At 41.3% G+C, this 23,031-nt stretch overlaps 1 protein-coding gene across 1 annotated transcript in view; it reads left to right on the top strand.

Moving 5' to 3' along the window:
• Positions 1 to 8,180, top strand: part of dicer1 (dicer 1, ribonuclease type III) — a 38,549-nt gene extending 30,369 nt beyond the window's left edge. Inside the window, exons 29-32 of the mRNA XM_084182434.1 lie at positions 286 to 554; positions 3,244 to 3,406; positions 3,588 to 3,663; positions 3,921 to 8,180. Of these exons, the coding sequence (XP_084038560.1) occupies positions 286 to 554; positions 3,244 to 3,406; positions 3,588 to 3,663; positions 3,921 to 4,086 (674 nt within the window). The 3' untranslated portion in view covers positions 4,087 to 8,180. The remainder of the gene's footprint in view (positions 1 to 285; positions 555 to 3,243; positions 3,407 to 3,587; positions 3,664 to 3,920) is intronic.
• Positions 8,181 to 23,031: the final 14,851 nt, after the last annotated feature.

Raw genomic sequence — 23,031 nt, 5'->3', positions numbered from 1 at the left:
GTGAGACCTAATAATAACAAGGTGAGGGCCTGTAGTAGCACAGCAACCCAATTCAGTTGCAATACGATCATACCTAAGGGGCTGTAATATTAAAACAACAATACCATTAGCTGAACCACTTTAAAGAGGCACGCAGAAAAACTTGAAGTAGTTGATTACAGCTTCGCTTTAGTATGCCTGCTGGTGCCTCAGTAATAAGCTTATTTTGTGTCGACTTAGTATGATTGACACTTCCTCTCATCACTCCCTCCCGCTCTTTCTCTCCCCGCTCTCTCTCTGTCCCAGATTGTTACCAGCGGCTGGAGTTTCTTGGCGATGCAATTTTAGACTACCTCATAACGAAGCACCTTTATGAAGACCCGCGCCAACACTCTCCCGGCGTGCTAACAGACCTGCGCTCGGCACTCGTCAACAACACTATCTTCGCCTCCCTGGCCGTCCAGTACGACTACCACAAGTACTTCAAGGCTGTGTCGCCCGAGCTGTTTCACGTCATTGACGACTTTGTGCAATTCCAGCTGGAGAAGAACGAGATGCAAGGCATGGACTCTGAGGTGGGTTTACGGTTAGGTTGTCCATCTCCGGGATTTTGAAGTTGGATTGCATCTCAAATGGCACTCTATTCCCTATATAGAGCCCATAGGGCTCTGGTCAAAAGTGGTGCACTATATAGGGAATAGGGTGCCATTTGGGATGCAGCCTTGGTGAAGAAGTTGTTTGTTGTGGTGTAGTTATTGGTGCTTTCTGGATGTGGAACAAAAGTTGCGTGTGTTTGTTTGTCGTAGTGGGATGTACACTACCGGTCAAAAGTTTTAGAACACCTACTTATTCCAAAAAAAATGTTTTTTTGTGACTCTTTTCTACATTGTAGAATAATAGTGAAGACATCAAAAGTATGAAATAACACATATGGAATCATGTAGTAACCAAAAAAGTGTTAAACAAATCAAAATATATGTTATATTTGAGATTCTTCAAATAGCCACCCTTTGCCTTGATGACAGCTTTGCACACTCTTGGCATTCTCTCAACCAGCTTCACCTGGAATGCTTTTCCAACAGTCTTGAAGGAGTTCCCACATATGCTAAGCACTTGTTGGCTGCTTTTCCTTCACTCTGCGGTCCGACTCATCTCAAACCATCTCAATTTGGTTGAGGTCAGGGGATTGTGGAGGCCAGGTCATCTGATGTAACACTTACACAGCCTGGAGGTTTGTTGGGTCATTGTCCTATTGAAAACCAAATGATAGTCCCACTAAGCCCAAACCAGATGGGATGGCGTATCGCTGTAGAATGCTGTGGTAGCCATGCTGGTTAAGTGTGCCTTGAATTCTAAATAAATCACAGACCGTGTCACCAGCAAAGCACCCCCACACCATAACACCTCCTCCTCCATGCTTTATGGTGGGAAATATACATGCGGAGATCATCCGTTCACCCACACCGCGTCTCACAAAGACACGGCAGTTGGAACTAAAAATCTCAAATTTGGACTCCAGACCAAAGAACACATTTCCACTGGTCTAATGTCCATTGCTCGTGTTTCTTGGCCCAAGCAAGTCTCTTCTTCTTATTGGTGTCCTTTAGTAGTGGTTTCTTTGCAGCAATTCGACCATGAAGGCCTGATTCACACAGTCTCCTCTGAACAGTTGATGTTGAGATATGTCTGTTACTTGAACTCTATGAAGCATTTATTGGGCTGCAATTTCTGAGGCTGGTAACTCTAATGAACTTATCCTCTGCAGCAGAGGTAACTCTGGGTCTTCCATTCCTGTGGCGGTCCTGATGAGAGCCAGTTTCATCATAGCGCTTGATGGTTTCTGCGACTGCGCTTGAAGAAACTTTCAAAGTTCTTGAAATGTTCCGTATTGACTGACCTTCATGTCTTAAAGTAAGGATGGACTGTTTGTTCTCTTTGCTTATTTGAGCTGTTCTTGCCATAATATGGACTTGGTCTTTTACCAAATAGGGCTGTCTTCTGTATACCTTATCACAACACAACTGATTGGCTCAAATGCATTAAAAAGGAAAGAAATTCCTCAAATTAACTTTTAAGAAGGCACACCTATTAATTGAAATGCATTCCAGGTGACTACCTCATGAAGCTGGTTGAGATCATTTCAAAAGTGTGCAAAGCTGTCATCAAGTCAAATGGTGGCTATTTGAAGAATCTCAAATTTAAGATATATTTTGATTTGTTTAACACTTTTTTGGTTACTACATGATTCCATATGTGTTATTTCATAGTTTTGATGTCTTCACTATTATTCTACAATGTAGAAAATAGTAAAAAATAAAGAAAAACCCTTGAATGAGTAGGTGTTCTAAAACTTTGACCGGTAGTGTACATCTGTTGTATTTCTCTTGTTCTACTGTTCGAAGTGTCCGCCCATTCCCAATTTTCCCAGCATACCTCAGTGTATATGTCAACCAATACATTTTCAGGGACATAATGATAGCTTTTGGCCTTGTTGATAATTACTAACATTTAAATATGTTTTGTGGGACATAATCATGTTTTTTCTGCCCCTATTGCTAATTATTAACAGCCCAAAACATGGGCTGTCAGTTCTTATGAATCTGTTTTATATTTTGTTGAGTTTTGAGTATTGGAAAGAGAGTTGGATTGGAGTGAGAGCAGTTGGATTTAATTTATTTTGAAATGCCTATCTTGGCAGTGAATCTGGTCTCGTTTGAGCAGTGCTGGTTTTATGCCTAAGGGACAACATTGGATACAGTAAGAGGAAAAACAAATTCAGGAAAATCGGTAAATATTTCCCCTTAATAGCACAACTGGACAACGGGGTCTCTGGGTCTCCAGAGTGTGCAAGGGTACAGCTGAGTTTTTGGTATTAAACTTAATACAGTAATAACTTGAATACAGTTCAATACTTGTATTAAACCATTGAAGCTTGCCGATTATACATTTGCAATTTTCTGTCGATGTAGGCCTATACGTAAAATGAGGTGTGTAATAGATATTTTTCTCCTCAGATATTACATTTTCAAAGGAAAATACTAAATTCACACTATAGCTAACGTTGACTTTTTTCTAAGCGCATTTGTTACTAGATGGATATTAAATGAAATTGGTGACAATGCTCAGTCAGCGTTATTAGAAAGATGCCATACTACAGCACAGACAATCAATTTTTACTTTAATCCACTCGAGAGAAAATCTTTCTTTTTTTCACCCTAACAAAACAACTTGTACTTCATCTCTGTTATTCCCCCTTTCTTTCAGCTGCGGCGGTCAGAGGAAGACGAGGCAAAAGAGGAGGACATTGAGGTCCCCAAAGCAATGGGAGACATCTTTGAGTCGCTAGCCGGAGCAATTTACATGGATAGCAGGATGTCACTGGAGACTGTGTGGCAAGTGTATTATCCAATGATGAGGCCACTTATAGGTAAGGAGGAGAGAAACGGAGAGAGGGAAACTTCGTCCACATTTAGATTTTCGGTTTTCTGATTGTTCCACTGATTTGCAAAATGTAAATGTTCTCATATTTGTCTGTCCCAGTGATACATCATATTGAGGAGTTAAAAAGATGAAGGTTCATGTTATAACGTTTTTATTTTCTCTCGCAGAGAAATTCTCGGCTAATGTCCCTCGCTCTCCGGTGCGGGAGCTGTTGGAGATGGAGCCAGAGACGGCCAAGTTCAGGTAAGAATTATTTTGTTTTGTTTTAGTTTTAGCTTACTTACTTGATTGCAATTAATGTAATCTTTCCCCTTCTTTTCTATCCCCTCACCCTCTACCCCATATAGATCCTAAAATTCACATATGCATTGTTTTATACAATATTTTACCATATTTAATCAGTGTCTAGAATAAAAGCTTTCCTGACCAAGATGGTTGTGTTGCTAGAATGCCATTGTCCCTCAAGTGTCCTTTATGTCATTATTTGCCCTCCTCTTCAGCCCTGCAGAGAGGACGTACGACGGGAAGGTCCGTGTGACGGTGGAGGTCGTGGGCAAGGGCAAGTTCAAAGGCGTGGGCCGCAGCTATCGGATTGCCAAGTCTGCCGCCGCGCGCCGGGCCCTGCGCAGCCTCAAAGCCAACCAACCTCAGGTCCCGAACAACTGAGCGTCACACGCTAACTAGCTAGCTACTGATGCTAGCAACTGACACTAGCTACCTACAACTGACACTAGCCAACTGATGCTAGCTGCTAGCTAGATACCGACGGTAGCTAGTAGCCACTGATGCTAGCTACTGACGCTAACCAGTAGCTACCGGTGCTAGCGATTGATGCTAGTTACCAATACACCGCAACGTTAGCCCTGTATCTCCAGCCCTCAACGGCACAACTAAGGCAGCCAGGGAACGTTATGTAGAGTCCTGGGGATGTCACAACACAACAAGAGAGCTGATCTAGTCGTAACGGATTTCACATTGGATGTTTTTTTTGCGCAAACACAATCTTTACTTTACTTCTCTGGTTTGTGTAATCACGAGAGTGCTTTATTAATGTATAGCAAAGTGTTAAAAAGAAAAAAAAGGTCAGGTGTCACTTTGTTTATTTCTGTTTTTTATTTTGTTTTTTTACTTTGGTTTGTTTAACCTCTACTTTGTGTCAGTGAGATATGAGGCTTATGGTTAATATGAGTCGTTTTAGATTGTACATAGATGGTTCAAATCAAACGTGTAAATCAAACAATGCTGAACTCCTCAGTCTGTGCACTAGTGCCAGTTTTAAAGTGGTTTTTAAAACGCTATGGCTAAGAACATGGCAAGCAGAGGCCAGACCACCGACAAAATAGACCATTGGGGCCCACCTCGGTCTAAACTCTCTTGAGATGGTATTCTTAGGATGCGTCTCAAATGGCACCCTTTCCCCTATATAGGACACTATGGGCCCTGGTCAAAAGTAGTGCACTATATAGGGAATAGGGTGCCATTAGGAATGCAGCGTCAGTCATTATTGCACTTATTCCATTAGGGTCTGTTATGTTGAGAATTGTGTGGTCGGATGGACACCACAATACTATACGTAACAATATCTATAACTATATGATGAAATATGAATATTATTTGCCTTACATACTAAGGCCCTCCCTCGTATCCTGAAAAAAAAGGATAGAAAGTCAACATTCCCAGTTACTGTAATTTAAAAATAGTTTTTAAACAGCACTTGAGGATGCATGTTCATGTAGCTTATGTATTAATAACCATGGCAACTGGATGGCTTATATAAACATTATAAATCTATCAATATATCTAAAGCAAAAGAAAGAGATTATATGTTTATTATGACATAAGTCGAAACTTTGGTTTCAAGTACACTACCGTTCAAAAGTTTGGGGTCACTTAGACATTTCCTTGTTTTAGAAAGAAAAGCAATTTTTTTGTCCATTAAAATAACATCAAATCGATCAGAAATACAGTGAAGAGATTGTTAATGTTGTAAATGGCTATTGTATCTGGAAACGGCTGATTTTTTATGGAATATCTACATAGGCGTAGAGGCCCATTATCAGCAACCATCAGTCCTGTGTTCCAATGGCACGTTGTGTTTGCTAATCCAAGTTTATAATTTTAAAAGGCTAATTGATCATTAGAAAACCCTTCTGCAATTATGTTAGCACAGCTGAAAACGGTTGTGATGATTAAAGAAGCAATAAAACTGGCCTTCTTGAGACTAGTTGAGTATCTGGAGCATCAGCAATTGTGGGTTCGATTACAGGCTCAAAATGGCCAGAAACAAATAACTTTCTTCTGAAACTCGTCAGTCTATTCTTGTTCTGAGAAATGAAGGCTATTCCATGCGAGAAATTGCCAAGAAACTGAAGATCTCGTACAACGCTGTGTACTACTCCCTTCACAGAACAGCGCAAACTGGCTCTAACCAGAATAGAAAGAGGAGTGGGAGGCCCCGGTGCACAACTGAGCAAGAGGACAAATACATTACAGGTCCTCAACTGGCAGCTTCATTAAATGGTACCCGCAAAACACCAGTCTTAACATTAACAGTGAAGAGGCGACTCCGGGATGCTGACCTTCTAGGCAGAGTTGCAAAGAAAAAGCCATATCTAAGACTGGGCAATAAAAATATAATATTAAGATGGGCAAAAGAACACAGACACTGGACAGAGGAAGATTGGAAAAAAGTGTTATGGATAGACGAATCGAAGTTTGAGGTGTTCGGATCACAAAGAAGAACATTTGTGAGACGCAGCCCAAATGAATAGATGCTGGAGGAGTGCTTGATGCAATCTGTCAAGCATGGTGGAGGCAATGTGATGGTGTAAAGTGGGAGATTTGTACAGGGTAAAAGAGATCTTGAAGAAGGAAGGCGATCACTCCATTTTGCAACGCCATGCCGTACCCTGTGGACGGCGCTTGATTGGAGCCAATTTCCTCCTACAACAGGACAATGACCCAAAGCACAGCTCCAAACTATGCAATAACTATTTAGGAAAGAAGCAGTCAGCTGGTATTCTGTCTATAATGGAGTGGCCAGCACAGTCACCAGATCTCAACCCTATTGAGCTGTTGTGGGAGCAGCTTGGTACGTAAGAAGTGCCCATCAAGCCAATCCAACTTGTGGGAGGTGCTTCAGGAAGCATGGGGTGAAATCTCTTCAGATTACCTCAACAAATTGACAACTAGAATGCCAAAGTTCTGCAAGGCTGTAATTGCTGCAAATGGAGGATTATTTGACGAAAGCAAAGTTTGAAGGACACAATTATTATTTCAATTAAAAATCATTATTTCTAACCTTGTCAATGACTACATTTCCTATTCATTTTGCTATATTTCCTATTCAAACTCATTTCTTGTACGTTTTCATGGAAAACAAGGACATTTCTAAGTGACCCCAAACTTTTAAACGGTGGTGTATTTCTTTTGATACTAAGATTGATAATATTCCTTTTGATGGTTATTTTTTTAGCATTTAATTATGTCTCTTTATTGACTGAGATATTATGAAAAAGACATGAAAAATAAGACTTATCACCCAGGTAATATGCTGCAGATTTTGTATGAATTGGATACTTCTGTAAGGCACAGAGCACCTTTTAAGTACAGTCTTTAGAACACACAGACAACGTTGTTCTTCAACAGACTTGCGGTTCACACATCCCTTCACTTACCAAAGCTTATGTAGATGTGGCGCTACAGGGTTGCACATGTGAGTTCCTAGGGATATGGATACCAGCGTTTTTGTTTTATTATTTAGTTCAAACACATTGTGACATAGCTTATGTGACAACATAGCTTTGTAGACTAAATGTCTTTATTTTCTCTCAAAAGTATCATTAGGCCCTTTTCACTTGAATACCTCAGTTGATTGCATGCATTTTCTTTGGTGCCATGTTTTTTTGTGTGTTAAGCTTGAATTTCTCATCCTTTTTGCACTGTACCTATAATACCTCTTTATTTTACCTTTGAAATCTGAGTCGGGTTGATTGACCTGTTTTAGCAGCCGTCAAGCTGTAGAGGTTTAGCTGCATTGTTGTCGTTGTTTATTTCCATCTCCCCTCTTTTGATTTGGTGGGGTGAAACTGGATGTTATTCTCATTCTGCACATACATAGGCCTAAAGTAATGTGTTTAGTCTCTGTTGAGCATCAAAACTCTACAAATGGAAAAAGAAATGAATTCACAATGATCAGAGGAGGGTTCCTTCTGTACTGTAGCTTGTTGGGGTAAGCAGATTGCACTCTAAATCTCTCTCTCACCTTGTGTGGCCAGCCCAGTCTTACTGTAGGTCGAAGACTCGAAGATTCTAGATTTCCAGATTCTAAGATTCTAGATTCTAAGATTATTTTGCACTCTACTCTCAACTCACTTGAAAATGGCATTCCTCACAGATGTTTAATTCCTTAACTTGTACACCCGTGTTGTCTTAAAACAGTGGGTGTGCAAGAAACGTAATTAAGCTCTTTCAAATTATTAACTTGGTAGTGCCCAAAGTGAATGAATGAATTTGGAGTTTTGTGGTGCATTGTATGGTGTTATATTTCACATATATATCATGTATGCTTCCATGGCTTTCCGTCAGTATGGCAACTTGGGCAAATGTATGGCTAAGTCATAAAATCCTACCGTAGGTAAACTACCTCAGAAGACACTGCAGTCTGCTCATTGCCAGTCACAATGTCTTATTCAAATATATACACTACTCATTCAAGGGTTTTCTTTATTTTTTTCTATTTTTTACATTGTAGAATAATAGTGAAGACATCAAAACTATGAAATAAGACATATGGAATCATGTAGTAACCAAAAAAGTGTTAAACAAATCAAAGTATATTTGATATTTGAGAATCTTCAAATAACAGCTTTGTACACTCTTGGCATTATCTTAACCAGCTTCACCTGGAATGCTTTTCCAACAGTCTTGAAGGAGTTCCCACATATGCTGAGCACTTGTTTTCTGCTTTTCCTTCACTCTGCAGTCCGACTCATCCCAAACCATCTCAATTTGGTTGAGTTTGGGGGATTGTGGAGGCTAGGTCATCTGATGCAGCACTCCATCACTCTCCTTCTTGGTCAAATAGCCCTTACACAGCATGGAGGTGTGTTGGGTCATTGTCCTGTTGAAAAACAAATGATAGTCCCACTAAGCCCAAACCAGATGGGATGGCGAATCGCTGTAGAATACTGTGGTAGCCATGCTGGTTAAGTGTGCCTTGAATTCTAAATAAACCACAGACAGTGTCACCAGCAAAGCACCCCCACACCATAATACCACCTCCTCCATGCTTTACGGTGGGAAATACACATGCGGAGATCATCCGTTCACACACACCGCGTCTCACAAAGACACGGCGATTGGAACCAAAAATCTCCAATTTGGACTCCAGACTAAAGGACACATTTACACCGGTCTAATGTCCATTGCTCATGTTTCTTGGCCCAAGCAGGTCTCTTCTTCTGATTGGTGTCCTTTAGTAGTGGTTTCTTTGCAGCAATTCGACCATGAAGGACTGATTCACACAGTCTCCTCTGAACAGTTGATGTTGAGATGTGTCTGTTACTTGAACTCTGTGAAGCATTTATTTGGGCTGCGATTTCTGAGGCTAGTAAATCTAATGAAATTATCCTCTGCAGCAGAGTTAACTTTGGGTCTTCCATTCCTGTGGTGGTCATCATGAGAGCCAGTTTCATCATAGCGCTTGATGGTTTTTGCGACTGCACTTGAAGAAACGTTCAAAGTTCTTGAAATGTTCCATATTGACTGACTTTCATTTCTCTTTGCTTATTTGAGCTGTTCTTGCCATAATATGGACTTGGTCTTTTACCAAATAGGGCTATCTTCTGTATACCCCCCTTCCTTGTCACAACACAACTGATTGGCTCAAATGCATTAAGAAGGAAAGAAATTCCACAAATTAACTTTTACGAAGGCACACCTGTTAATTGAAATGCATTCCAGGTGACTACATCATGATGCTGGTTGAGAGAATGCCAAGAGTGTGCAAAGCTGTCATCAAGGCAAAGGGTGGCTATTTGAAGAATCTCAAATATAAAATATACTTTGATTTGTTTAACACTTTTGTGTTTACTACATGATTCCATATGTGTTATTTAATAGTTTTGATGTCTTCACTATTATTCTACAAAATTAAGAAAAACCCTGGAATGAGTAGGTGTGTCCAAACTTTTGACTGGTGCTGTATATATCAATACAAATGAACTGTTTTTTTCCTGGACACAACTGCAATTTGACAAATATCTATGGCAGTGACATATATACTGTAGTCTTTTTACTGTGATATCCGTACCTTGAAAAATAAAATCTATCTATATACATATACAAACTCACATAATTATTTGCACAGAGAGGCAACATTCCCATCTATTTGATGATGACGTAGATTTTTGCCGGCCAGATAACGCAAACTAAAACAGTGCCTTTCGACTTATAGTATCCTAACTAATCAAGTGAATCCTGCAACTCTTTGTCTCTCGAAGGCAACCTTGCCTAAAGTAGCTGCAATGAGCCAAGTACTGTTTGTTCATAGTGGGAATGTGTGTATGCATGCAATACTATTACTTAACCTGGTGCCATACAATGTAATTTTGTTTCTGAACTTTGGAATACCCATGTATATATGCAAAAATATGCTATACTTGCTAAATGTATATGTTATTGATAACAGCATTCAAAAGTTGTGTGTGACTAGAAGGGAGGCTTAACTAAACTACAGTGGTGGTAGATATTCTGACAGTTTGTTTTATATCATATAATTTGACATCAGATGCCATCGTATAGAGTGCAATCTGGATTTACGCTCTCAAGCAGCAGATGTGTGACCCCGTTAAGCATTCGTTAAGTAGTGATATTTGGTCTAAAGTGTGCATTGGTTCCCCCCCAAGGAGGGGGACTTTATCATAATAAGCATCGGACTGGAGATTGGAGCTTCAGGAACAAACTGCTTCAGGCACTACCAGGCACACTGTCTCTCTCCAACACTCAGTCAGTCTAGAGAACTACAGCTAATGTAACATTCATTTATACAGTGGGGAAAAAATGTATTTAGTCAGCCACCAATTGTGCAAGTTCTCCCACTTAAAAAGATGAGAGAGGCCTGTAATTTTCATCATAGATACACGTCAACTATGACAGACAAATTGAGAATAATTTTTCCAGAAAATCACATTGTAGGATTTTTAATGAATTTATTTGCAAATTATGGTGGAAAATAAGTATTTGGTCACCTACAAACAAGCAAGATTTCTGGCTCTCACAGACCTGTAACAACTTCTTTAAGAGGCTCCTCTGTCCTCCACTCGTTACCTGTATTAATGGCACCTGTTTGAACTTGTTATCAGTATAAAATACACCTGTCCACAACCTCAAACAGTCACACTCCAAACTCCACTATGGCCAAGACCAAAGAGCTGTCAAAGGACACCAGAAACAAAATTGTAGACCTGCACCAGGCTGGGAAGACTGAATCTGCAATAGGTAAGCAGCTTGGTTTGAATAAATCAACTGTGGGAGCAATTATTAGGAAATGGAAGACATACAAGACCACTGATAATCTCCCTCGATCTGGGGCTCCATACAAGATCTCACCCCGTGGGGTCAAAATGATCACAAGAACGGTGAGCAAAAATCCCAGAAACACACGGGGGGACCTAGTGAATGACCTGCAGAGAGCTGGGACCAAAGTAACAAAGCCTACCATCAGTAACACACTACGCCGCCAGGGACTCAAATCATGCAGTGCCAGACGTGTCCCCCTGCTTAAGCCAGTACATGTCCAGGCCCGTCTGAAGTTTGCTAGAGTGCATTTGGATGATCCAGAAGAGGATTGGGAGAATGTGATATGGTCAGATGACTTTTTGGTAAAAACTCAACTCGTCGTGTTTGGAGGACAAAGAATGCTGAGTTGCATCCAAAGAACACCATACCTACTGTGAAGCATGGGAGTGGAAACATCATGCTTTGGGGCTGTTTTTCTGCAAAGGGACCAGGACGACTGATCCGTGTAAAGGAAAGAATGAATGGGGCCATGTATCGTGAGATTTTGAGTGAAAACCTCCTTCCATCAGCAAGGGCATTGAAGATGAAACGTGGCTGGGTCTTTCAGCATGACAATGATCCCAAACACACCGCCCGGGCAACGAAGGAGTGGCTTCGTAAGAAGCATTTCAAGGTCCTGGAGTGGCCTAGCCAGTCTCCAGATCTCAACCCCATAGAAAATCTTTGGAGGGAGTTGAAAGTCCGTGTTGCCCAGCAACAGCCCCAAAACATCACTGCTCTAGGGGAGATCTGCATGGAGGAATGGGCCAAAATACCAGCAACAGTGTGTGAAAACCTTGTGAAGACTTACAGAAAACGTTTGACCTGTGTCATTGCCAACAAAGTGTATATAACAAAGTATTGAGAAACTTTTGTTATTGACCAAATACTTATTTTCCACCATAATTTGCAAATAAATTCATTAAAAATCCTACAATGTGATTTTCTGGATTTTTTTTTCTCATTTTGTCTGTCATAGTTGAAGTGTACCTATGATGAAAATTACAGGCCTCTCTCATCTTTTTAAGTGGGAGAACTTGCACAATTGGTGGCTGACTAAATACTTTTTTTCCCCACTGTATATGTTTTGGTTTGTTCCATTATGTGTTCCGGAATTTCACAGTGTGCGCGCACACGTTTTATTTGGGGCGATTACTGTAATAGTCTTTTTTTCACTGATGAAAATACACTATTAAGAAATTATCATTCAAGCCAGATGTTGCGGCATGATCAATTTCCAACAACCTGAGTGTTGTATTAGTAAAGGTGTTTGATGGGAGTGTATTTATAAGGTAGTCCTCAATCGTTTGCAGACTGGCAACGGATCATTGTTTTTTGTTTGGTTTTGCTTTTTGTACATGTAGCACAATTGAGCATTGCACTTGGGCACCATATTTTACCTCATGTCAGAGAAAGAGTCAAAGTATTTATATGATGCTGTCGTTACGTGAAGAGGAGGAATAACTTGTAGTTTAGACTTTGCTGCTGTTTCAATTGCTGGTATTTTACAATTGTATTTAAAGGGTCAGACACAGAGAAATCTGACTGCCGATGTGTACATGGCACCTCTGCCCAGAGTGTCAGCAGTTACGTTTTTGTTGTTCACATAGAACTGTTTTACCTCTGGTTTGCTTTGTTTAAATACTCCAGGCCACAAGGCGGCAGTAGCTTGTTTGGCTTGTGCCTGCTGTAGCTAATCTAAGCTAACGTGCTAGCTAGAATTTGTAGTAAGCCCTTGTTCATACTAACCAGATGGCCACAACTAGATAACTAGCATAGCTAGCAATATTATAATTAAATCACACTGGATACATTTTGGAATGAAGCATCTTGCTAGATAGCTAGCTTGGTTAAGCATTTAGTGCATTGTGCTGCACTTACCACCCCATTCATTTCATATGAATTGTGTGTGACTGCCTAGCTCAGTATTAGCAAGCTAACATTAGCTAACTAATGAGCAGGTGCACATGATCAAACTGAACCTAACAAAAAATCCTTCAAGCACAAAACTCCTTAGCTAGATGTAGAATATGTAAAGACTTGCTCTAGAAAAAAATGAATTATGCAGCTTTATTATTTTAGTTACAACAATTGTGATGAAAAGGGGGTGGATTACACTGGGAAAAGTGCTCTATTTTTTCTGTACAAATAACTCACTTCTGTCAGCTCCTCCACGTGGAGGTTCGTGCTCTCTGATTGGCTCAAAGTCAAGTTCTCGGCCACTGACGAGCATTGTGGTTCTACAAGTAGAAACGACAGGTTCGTCTGTACCAGGTCGGTACACAGCAGGGGCGTCTTTTGTTCTAGCAAGTGAAGGAACGGCCTCCTATCGGCAATCAGATGTCTGTGTGTCTGTACCATAAGAAGCGATGGATGGGAAAGATACGATGTGCCTACAGCAGTATACCATCTGATGAATACACTGTAGTAAATAAGTAAAATATCTCTGCGATAGATCAGGGGCTAAAATGTATGTGTTGTGTATACATTGATGTCCTGCCTTCAATGTAATTCTTTGAATATTGAATTGTAATGTAACCCACAAACTACCATGTCCTCCGATAGGCATGACTTGAATTATGTTTAGTCAACTATTTCCCCCCCTTTAGTTAGATTACATTTGACTAGTTCCATATGGAGTAGTGCATGTCCAGTAGAAAGAGGTGCCCCCCCCCCCCCCCCTTTTTCCCTTATTTTGCATAATGTACTATTATGATTTAAATCAACAGCAAACTTTTCCCAGCCGCTATACATTTGTAAACAAGGGCTGCTACATTGGACATGGAGTAAAATAACTTAATAATCAAATGCACTCTTTACAGCAGCAAGTTGCGCTAGCGAAGCCGGATGGGGAGACTTGACAGACAGTGACTTTGGGAATGAACTTGTGAGAATGTAATTGTCACCAAACAGCGAAACACCAGCAGAATGGAATGGAACAGACTTGATGACGTATTGATTTCAGTATGGGGAAATATGGGCCATCACAACCTGCAGCGGAATTTTAAGGGACATTGAAAATAATACCAACTTCTCACTCATACTGTAATACCATGCTGCAGTGGTTTGCAGTATGCACCTTATGGATCACAATTACCTTTAATATTCTTTTTAGTTTTTGTTTAATTTTTGTAATAATTGTAGCCGAGTAAATCTACAATAAAGCTATGGTATGGTTATTCATTCTGGTGTAACACTCTGGGTATGTTATTATGAGTTTCCCCCACTTTTATTGTGATGCTTTCAATGTTTGGTGTACAATTTCATATACTTGAGTTTAGTATTCTTCTGTGATTTTATGTGCCAAATTTCCAAAGAGGAGTATTGAAATCAAATAGTCATCTAGTTTCACCCATAAACACTTGGAGGAGAGACGTCCAGGCAGAGATGACCAAGAGCGGCCTCAACTGTTGTGACCTGGAAAAACATGCCCCGAACCAAGTGAAATGCAGGACATTTGTCAATGGCATATGCACCTTATAGGGGCCAAGGGCTTAAGTCAAGTCAGTTTCACGATTTAAGATTACAAACTACACTCTATGAAATCTGTGTTTACCTTCCAGTCCAGTGGTCAGTCCAGCATTTAATAGTGAGGTTTGCTGTATGTGTAAGTGGGGTTTGCTGTGCTCCTGTGTATGTGTGTAAGTGGGTTTCACTGTGTGTGTGTGTGTTAGTGGGCGCTGGTGGTGACCTCAGTACTCCAGCCCAGCTTTGTGAACCGCTCTACCCGCTCTTTATGGGCACTGAGAGGCTTCGGTCAAGCCCTGCTCCCAAACCACCCACCCTACCCCCCTTTCCCATTTGATCACATCACACCAATGCCTATGGAATAGATGAAGTATAACTATTAAGTATATGTTTGTCTGAGTGTACTTTTACACTCTCTCCGGGCTCTTTACGGGGTTGTGTGTTCAGTTTTTGTGCTTACACATGGCCCTGATTGCCAAGCTGAAGGAAGAAATAGTGGTTTATCCTGCTTGTTGAGGTGGAGAGAAATGACCTCATGTACTCTCAGCTGTACAAGCATCTCACCAGGCATTTTGATAAAAAAAACTTTTATTGCACCACCACAGCATAGTCCAAGATACACATCTTACGTTTACTCTCAGAATTGTCTCTATTATTTTCATCTGAGTGGTTATAGCTTTGGAGGTACTCTCTCACTCTCCCTCTCTCCACAATTAATAATTTTGCTTAAAGGCAGATCAAATCAAGAGTTTAAGGGTTGCCCTAAGAATATGGTTCTTGAAGAGCCAGATCTCCCATTTCTAAGGCATAATAATGTACAGTGAGGGAAAAAAGTATTTGATCCCCTGCTGATTTTGTACGTTTGCCCACTGACAAAGACATGATCAGTCTATAATTTTAATGGAAGGTTTATTTGAACAGTGAGAGACAGAATATCAACAGAAAAATCCAGAAAAACGCTTGTCAAAAATGTTATAAATTGATTTGCATTTTAATGAGGGAAATAAGTATTTGACCCCTCTGCAAAACATGACTTAGTACTTGGTGGCAAAACCCTTGTTGGCAATCAGAGGTCAGACGTTTCTTATAGTTGGCCACCAGGTTTGCACACATCTCAGGAGGGATTTTGTCCCACTCCTCTTTGCAGATCTTCTCCAAGTCATTAAGGTTTTGAGGCTGAAGTTTGGCAACTCGAACCTTCAGCTCCCTCCACAGATTTTCTATGGGATTAAGGTCTGGAGACTGGCTAGGCCACTCCAGGACTTTAATGTGCTTCTTCTTGAGCCACTCCTTTGTTGCCTTGGCCGTGTGTTTTGGGTCATTGTCATGCTGGGATACCCATCCACGACCCATTTTCAATGCCCTGGCTGAGGGAAGGAGGTTCTCACCCAAGATTTGACGGTACATGGCCCCGTCCATCGTCCCTTTGATGCGGTGAAGTTGTCCTGTCCCCTTAGCAGAAAAACACCCCCAAAGCATAATGTTTCCACCTCCATGTTTGACGGTGGGGATGGTGTTCTTGGGGTCATAGGCAGCATTCCTCCTCCTCCAAACACGGCGAGTTGAGTTGATGCCAAAGAGCTCCATTTTGGTCTCATCTGACCACAACACTTTCACCCAGTTCTCCTCTGAATCGTTCAGATGTTCATTGGCAAACTTCAGACGGGCCTGTATATGTGCTTTCTTGAGCAGGGAGACCTTGCGGGCGCTGCAGGATTTCAGTCCTTCACGGCGTAGTGTGTTACCAATTGTTTTCTTGGTGACTATGGTCCCAGCTGCTTTGAGATCATTGACAAGATCCTCCCGTGTAGTTCTGGGATGATTCCTCACCGTTCTCATGATCATTGCAACTCCACGAGGTGAGATCTTGCATGGAGCCCCAGGCCGAGGGAGATTGACAGTTATTTTGTGTTTCTTCCATTTGCGAATAATCGCACCAACTGTTGTCACCTTCTCACCAAGCTGCTTGGCAATGGTCTTGTAGCCCATTCCAGCCTTGTGTAGGTCTACAATCTTGTCCCTGACATCCTTGGAGAGCTCTTTGGTCTTGGCCATGGTGGAGAGTTTGGAATCTGATTGATTGATTGCTTCTGTGGACAAGTTTCTTTTATACAGGTAACAAACTGACATTAGGAGCACTCCCTTTAAGAGTGTGCTCCTAATCTCAGCTCGTTACCTGTATAAAAGACACCTGGGAGCCAGAAATCGTTCTGATTGAGAGGGGGTCAAATACTTATTTCCCTCATTAAAATGCAAATCAATTTATAACATTTTTGACATGTGTTTTTCTGGATTTTTTTGTTGTTATTCTGTCACTCACTGTTCAAATAAACCTACCATTAAAATTATAGACTGATCATTTCTTTGTCAGTGGGCAAACGTACAAAATCAGCAGGGGATCAAATACTTTTTTCCCTCACTGTACATACGTTTCTAAGCCCACCGTTTCCTGTGTCTATCCCAATTGAGGGTCCTCTATTTGAGGCATGATGCAATAATTCAGGACAGAATCCAGACCTTGTTCACCTAACTTGATGAACTGTGTTTACAGCAGATTAAAGGGAAAAACTGTGTTCAACCTGCAAAAAATGGATTTACCAATCTCTGATTGCCCTTTTAAAGGGCTCTCTTTATCATGTCCGCCTTCCTTTAACCCACCGGCCCTCCTCTGCCTTCCCCTCTCCATCTCTTCCGACTGTCTGTATGATACACAACCTGCTTGATGTGCTGATGTTACTCTCAACAGGCCTGAGGCTTGTCACTGGTTTATTGTCTCGTGTACCCGCCCTGGGCTGTGAGGCCTACCTGAAGTGCCTGCTGATGCTATTTACTACTGACTACAACCTTGGAGGGCGAAGGGAAGCGAGGGGCCACAGGTCTGTGTCCCAAATGACACCCTATTCCCTATGTAGTGTACTACCATAAGGCTCTGGTCAAAAGTGTTACACTGTATAGGGAATAGGGTGCCATTTGCGACACAACACTGATCTCTACATGAGTCTGAAGGGTAGAGAGAAATACAATTATAATATTCCTCTTTTGAAGGAGTGCGCAGGGAGGCTCATCAGATACGTTTTGGGGTCCTGGTTCGTTAGAAGGGGAATCGGAGCTCAGCTTTTTGTTCGCTTTAAATGGATAACGTCCATACTTGTCCTTTTTGGAGTGTATACAGTGCCTTCAGAAAGTACTCACAACCCTTGACTTTCTCCACATTTTGTTTGTCACAGCCTGAATTTAAAATGGATTAAAATGAGATTGTGTGTCACTAGCCAACACACAATACCCCATAATGTTAAAGTGGAATTATGTTTTTAAATTTTTTTTTTTTATTCATTACAAATGTTAAGCTGAAATGCCTTGAGTCAAGAAGTATTCAACCCCGTTGTTATGGCAAGCCTAAATAAGTTCAGAAGCACAATGTGCTTAACAAGGCACATAATAAGTTGCATGGACTCACTCTGCAATAATGGTGTTTAACATTCTTTTTTTATGAATACCACATCTCCGTACACCACACATACAGTGGGAGGAAAAAGTATTTAGTCAGCCACCAATTGTGCAAGTTCTCCCACTTAAAAAGATGAGAGAGGCCTGTAATTTTCATCATAAGTACACGTCAACTATGACAGACAAATTGAGGAAAAAAAATCCAGAAAATCACATTGTAGGATTTTTAATGAATTTATTTGCAAATTATGGTGGAAAATAAGTATTTGGTCACCTACAAACAAGCAAGATTTCTGGCTCTCACAGACCTGTAACTTCTTCTTTAAGAGGCTCCTCTGTCCTCCACTCGTTACCTGTATTAATGGCACCTGTTTGAACTTGTTATCAGTATAAAAGACACCTGTCCACAACCTCAAACAGTCACACTCCAAACTCCACTATGGCCAAGACCAAAGAGCTGTCAAAGGACACCAGAAACAAAATTGTAGACCTGCACCAGGCTGGGAAGACTGAATCTGCAATAGGTAAGCAGCTTGGTTTGAAGAAATCAACTGTGGGAGCAATTATTAGGAAATGGAAGACATACAAGACCACTGATAATCTCCCTCGATCTGGGGCTCCACGCAAGATCTCACCCCGTGGGGTCAAAATGATCACAAGAACGGTGAGCAAAAATCCCAGAACCACACGGGGGGACCTAGTGAATGACCTGCAGAGAGCTGGGAGCAAAGTAACAAAGCCTACCATCAGTAACACACTACGCCGCCAGGGACTCAAATCCTGCAGTGTCAGACGTGTCCCCCTGCTTAAGCCAGTACATGTCCAGGCCCGTCTGAAGTTTGCTAGAGTGCATTTGGATGATCCAGAAGAGGATTGGGAGAATGTCAAATGGTCAGATGAAACCAAAATAGAACTTTTTGGTAAAAACACAACTCGTCGTGTTTGGAGGACAAAGAATGCTGAGTTGCATCCAAAGAACACCATACCTACTGTGAAGCATGGGGGTGGAAACATCATGCTTTGGGGCTGTTTTTCTGCAAAGGGACCAGGACGACTGATCCGTGTAAAGGAAAGAATGAATGGGGCCATGTATCGTGAGATTTTGAGTGAAAACCTCCTTCCATCAGCAAGGGCATTGAAGATGAAACGTGGCTGGGTCTTTCAGCATGACAATGATCCCAAACACACCGCCCGGGCAACGAAGGAGTGGCTTCGTAAGAAGCATTTCAAGGTCCTGGAGTGGCCTAGCCAGTCTCCAGATCTCAACCCCATAGAAAATCTTTGGAGGGAGTTGAAAGTCCGTGTTGCCCAGCGACAGCCCCAAAACATCACTGCTCTAGAGGAGATCTGCATGGAGGAATGGGCCAAAATACCAGCAACAGTGTGTGAAAACCTTGTGAAGACTTACAGAAAATGTTTGACCTGTGTCATTGCCAACAAAGGGTTTATAACAAAGTATTGAGAAACGTTTGTTATTGACCAAATACTTATTTTCCACCATAATTTGCAAATAAATTAATTAACAATCCTACAATGTGATTTTCTGGATTTTTTTTCTCATTTTGTCTGTCATAGTTGACGTGTACCTATGATGAAAATTACAGGCCTCTCTCATCTTTTTAAGTGGGAGAACTTGCACAATTGGTGGCTAACTAAATACTTTTTTTCCCCACTGTAGAATTATCTGTGAGTTACCTCAGTTGAGCAGTGAATTTCAAACACAGATTAAACCACAAAGACCAGGGAGGTTATCCAAGGCCTCACAAAGAAGGGCACCTATTGGTAGATAGGTACAAATAAAAAAAGCAGATATTGAATATCCCTTTGAGCATGGTGAAGTTATTAATTACACTTTGGATGGTATATCAATACACACATTTACTACAAAGATACAGGCGTCCTTCCTAACTCAGTTTATGGATAGGAAGGACACCACTCAGGGATTTCACCATGAGGCCAATGGTGACTTCAAAACAGTTACAGAGTTTAATGGCTGTGATAGGAGAAAACTAAGGATGGATCAACAACATTGTAGTTACTTCACAATACTAACCTAAATGACAGAGTGAAAAGAAGGAAGCCTGTATAGAATAAAAAATATTACAAAACATGCATCCTGTTTGCAATAAGGCACTAAAGTAAAACTGCAAAAAATGTGGCAAGGAAATTAACTTTGTTGTGAATACAAAAGCGTTATGTTTGGGGCAAATCCAACACAACACTGAGTACCACTCTTTATATTTTAAAGCATGGTGGCGGCTGCGTCATGTTACGGGTACGCTTGTCATCGGCAAGGGAGTTCTTGGGGATAAAAATAAACGGAATACAGCTAAGCACAGGCAAAATTCTAGAGGAAAACCTGGTTCAGTCTGCTTTCCAACAGACACTGGGAGACAAATTCACCTTTCAGCAGGACAATGACCTAAAACACAAGGCCAAATATACACTGGAGTTGCTTACCAAGACGACATTGATGTTCCTGAGTGGCCTAGTTACAGTTTTGACTTAAATCAGCTTGAAAATCTATGGCTTTCTAGCATTGATCAACAACTAACTTGACAGAGCTTGAAGAATTTTTTTAATAATAATGTGCAAATATTATACAATCCAGGTGTGCAAAGCCTTACCCAGAAAGACTCACAGCTGTAATCGCTGCCAAAGGTGATTCTAACGTATGGACTCAGGGGTGTGAATACTTATGTAAATGAGATATTTCTGTATTTCATTTTCAATACATTTGCAAAGATTTCTACAAACATGTTTTAACTTTGTCATTATGAGGTATTGTGTGTAGATGGGTAAGAAAAAAATATATTTTATCCATTTTGAATTTAGGCTGTATCACAACAAAATGTGGGATCAGGTGGTATTAATACTTTCTGAAGGCACTGTATGTAGTTAATTTTTTGTGTCATAGAGTGCATCTCAAAAGGCAACCTAATCCCAATATAGTGCACTACATTTGACCAGAGGCCTATGGGCTAAATGGGGAATAGGGTGCCATTCAGGACGCACAATAGGCTAAATTTTTATGTGGGATGCAAATTCTAGAAGGCACTGTGCTGTTGTCTACTCTGTGGTCATATCCGAGGGCAGTGTGATTTGTTGAAGGGGCTGAGTGTGGGAATGAGAGGGTTATAGTGACTTATTACCTGTGTTGACAATGTGCAGGCTCTCGCCGCGTCATCTGAGCCATTTATACTGCACGCTGTAAAAACAAAGAGATGACAAATAAATATTCAGAGGGGGGAGGAGGGCTGCATTGGTTCCCTGCTCGCTCCTTTGCCAAAAGCTTGCTCTGACCTCTGCAATGCGGGTCCCTTGATAGTGCTAAACTGTCTGTCACTCAGCAAACACGCTCTTGCACAACTTGCCCTCCCGACCCCGGCATCTTGTTTTTCTCTTCTCCTTAAAGGCTGGGGTTGTGCTGCGACAACCCAAATTGAGCGTAGCAGGCATTCTGAATGCCAGAACCCCTCCAACACAAACAAACAAACACACACACACACACTGTACACAGATACATTAAAGAGATACAAACATAGACAGGACAGCCTTGCTCATTATTCTGTCTTTGTTCCCCTATCTTTGGAGGATTACAGTAAATTGCAGTCTGACAATTACAATGCACAGCCCAGTAAAAGGTTATTAATACCTAGGCTTACTGATGGCCCTTCAGATGTACAGTGAGTCTGGCCTTCCTCACTGCTAACCACATCCAGACCTGTATGTTTCTCTCTCTCCGAGTGTGTGTGTGCACGTGCGTGTGTTTGAGTGCGTGTGTGTGTGTGTGTTTGAATATGTGTGCGTGTGCTGTGTACACACAGTCCAGGGGGCAGGCAGAGATCAGCCGATCAACAGTGCTGTCATCCCTCTATCTGTCTGTGATTGGATCATTGATAAACTAAACCAATCAGCCTGTCAATCAACGACACATACATTTATGTCTCTCTGTTTGTTGTCCTATAATAACAGTATTATCATTAGACAACCTCATGTTGAGTTACACATAAAGATAACATGAGATTGGAGGACAGAACAGCAGCTTCAAACTGTGCTGTTATAACTGGTTATAACCTAACTGGAACTATGAGACATAGCTATATTAGATTAATTGTTGTGTTTGTGCACATAATTTGTATTTAGAAAATAAATAACTGGAGGAGACATTTTTCTAACGGCTACATGCATACAGTGAGGGAAAAAAGTATTTGATCCCCTGCTGATTTTGTATGTTTGCCCACTGACAAAGAAATTATCAGTCTATCATTTTAATGGTAGGTTTATTTGAACAGTGAGAGACAGAATAACAACAACAAAATCCAGAAAAACGCATGTCAAAAATGTTATAAATTGATTTGCATTTTAATGAGGGAAATAAGTATTTGACCCCTCTGCAAAACATGACTTAGTACTTGGTGGCAAAACCCTTGTTGGCAATCACAGAGGTCGGACGTTTCTTGTAGTTGGTCACCAGGTTTGCACACATCTCAGGAGGGATTTTGTCCCACTCCTCTTTGCAGATCTTCTCCAAGTCATTAAGGTTTCGAGGCTGACGTTTGGCAACTCGAACCTTCAGCTCCCTCCACAGATTTTCTATGGGATTAAGGTCTGGAGACTGGCTAGGCCACTCCAGGACCTTAATGTGCTTCTTCTTGAGCCACTCCTTTGTTGCCTTGGCTGTGTGTTTTGGGTCATTATCATGCTGGAATACCCATCCACGACCCATTTTCAATGCCCTGGCTGAGGGAAGGAGGTTCTCACCCAAGATTTGACGGTACATGGCCCCGTCCATCGTCCCTTTGATGCGGTGAAGTTGTCCTGTCCCCTTAGCAGAAAAACACCCCCAAAGCATAATGTTTCCACCTCCATGTTTGATGGTGGGCATGGTGTTCTTACATTTTACAGTTTAGTCATTTAGCAGACGCTCTTATCCAGAGCGACTTACAGTTAGTGAGTGCATACATTATTTGTTTATTTTTCATACTGGCCCCCCGTGGGAATCGAACCCACAACCCTGGCGTTGCAAACGCCATGCTCTACCAACTGAGCTACATCCCTGCCGGCCATTCCCTCCCCTACCCTGGACGACGCTGGGCCAATTGTGTGCCGCCCCATGGGTCTCCCGGTCGCGGC

This window comes from Coregonus lavaretus (genome assembly GCF_964263955.1).
Source record: "Coregonus lavaretus genome assembly, chromosome: 18".
Lineage (NCBI taxonomy): Eukaryota > Metazoa > Chordata > Actinopteri > Salmoniformes > Salmonidae > Coregonus > Coregonus lavaretus.
Note: the sequence above shows the minus strand (reverse complement) of the source record. Positions and strands in the feature narration are given on the sequence as shown.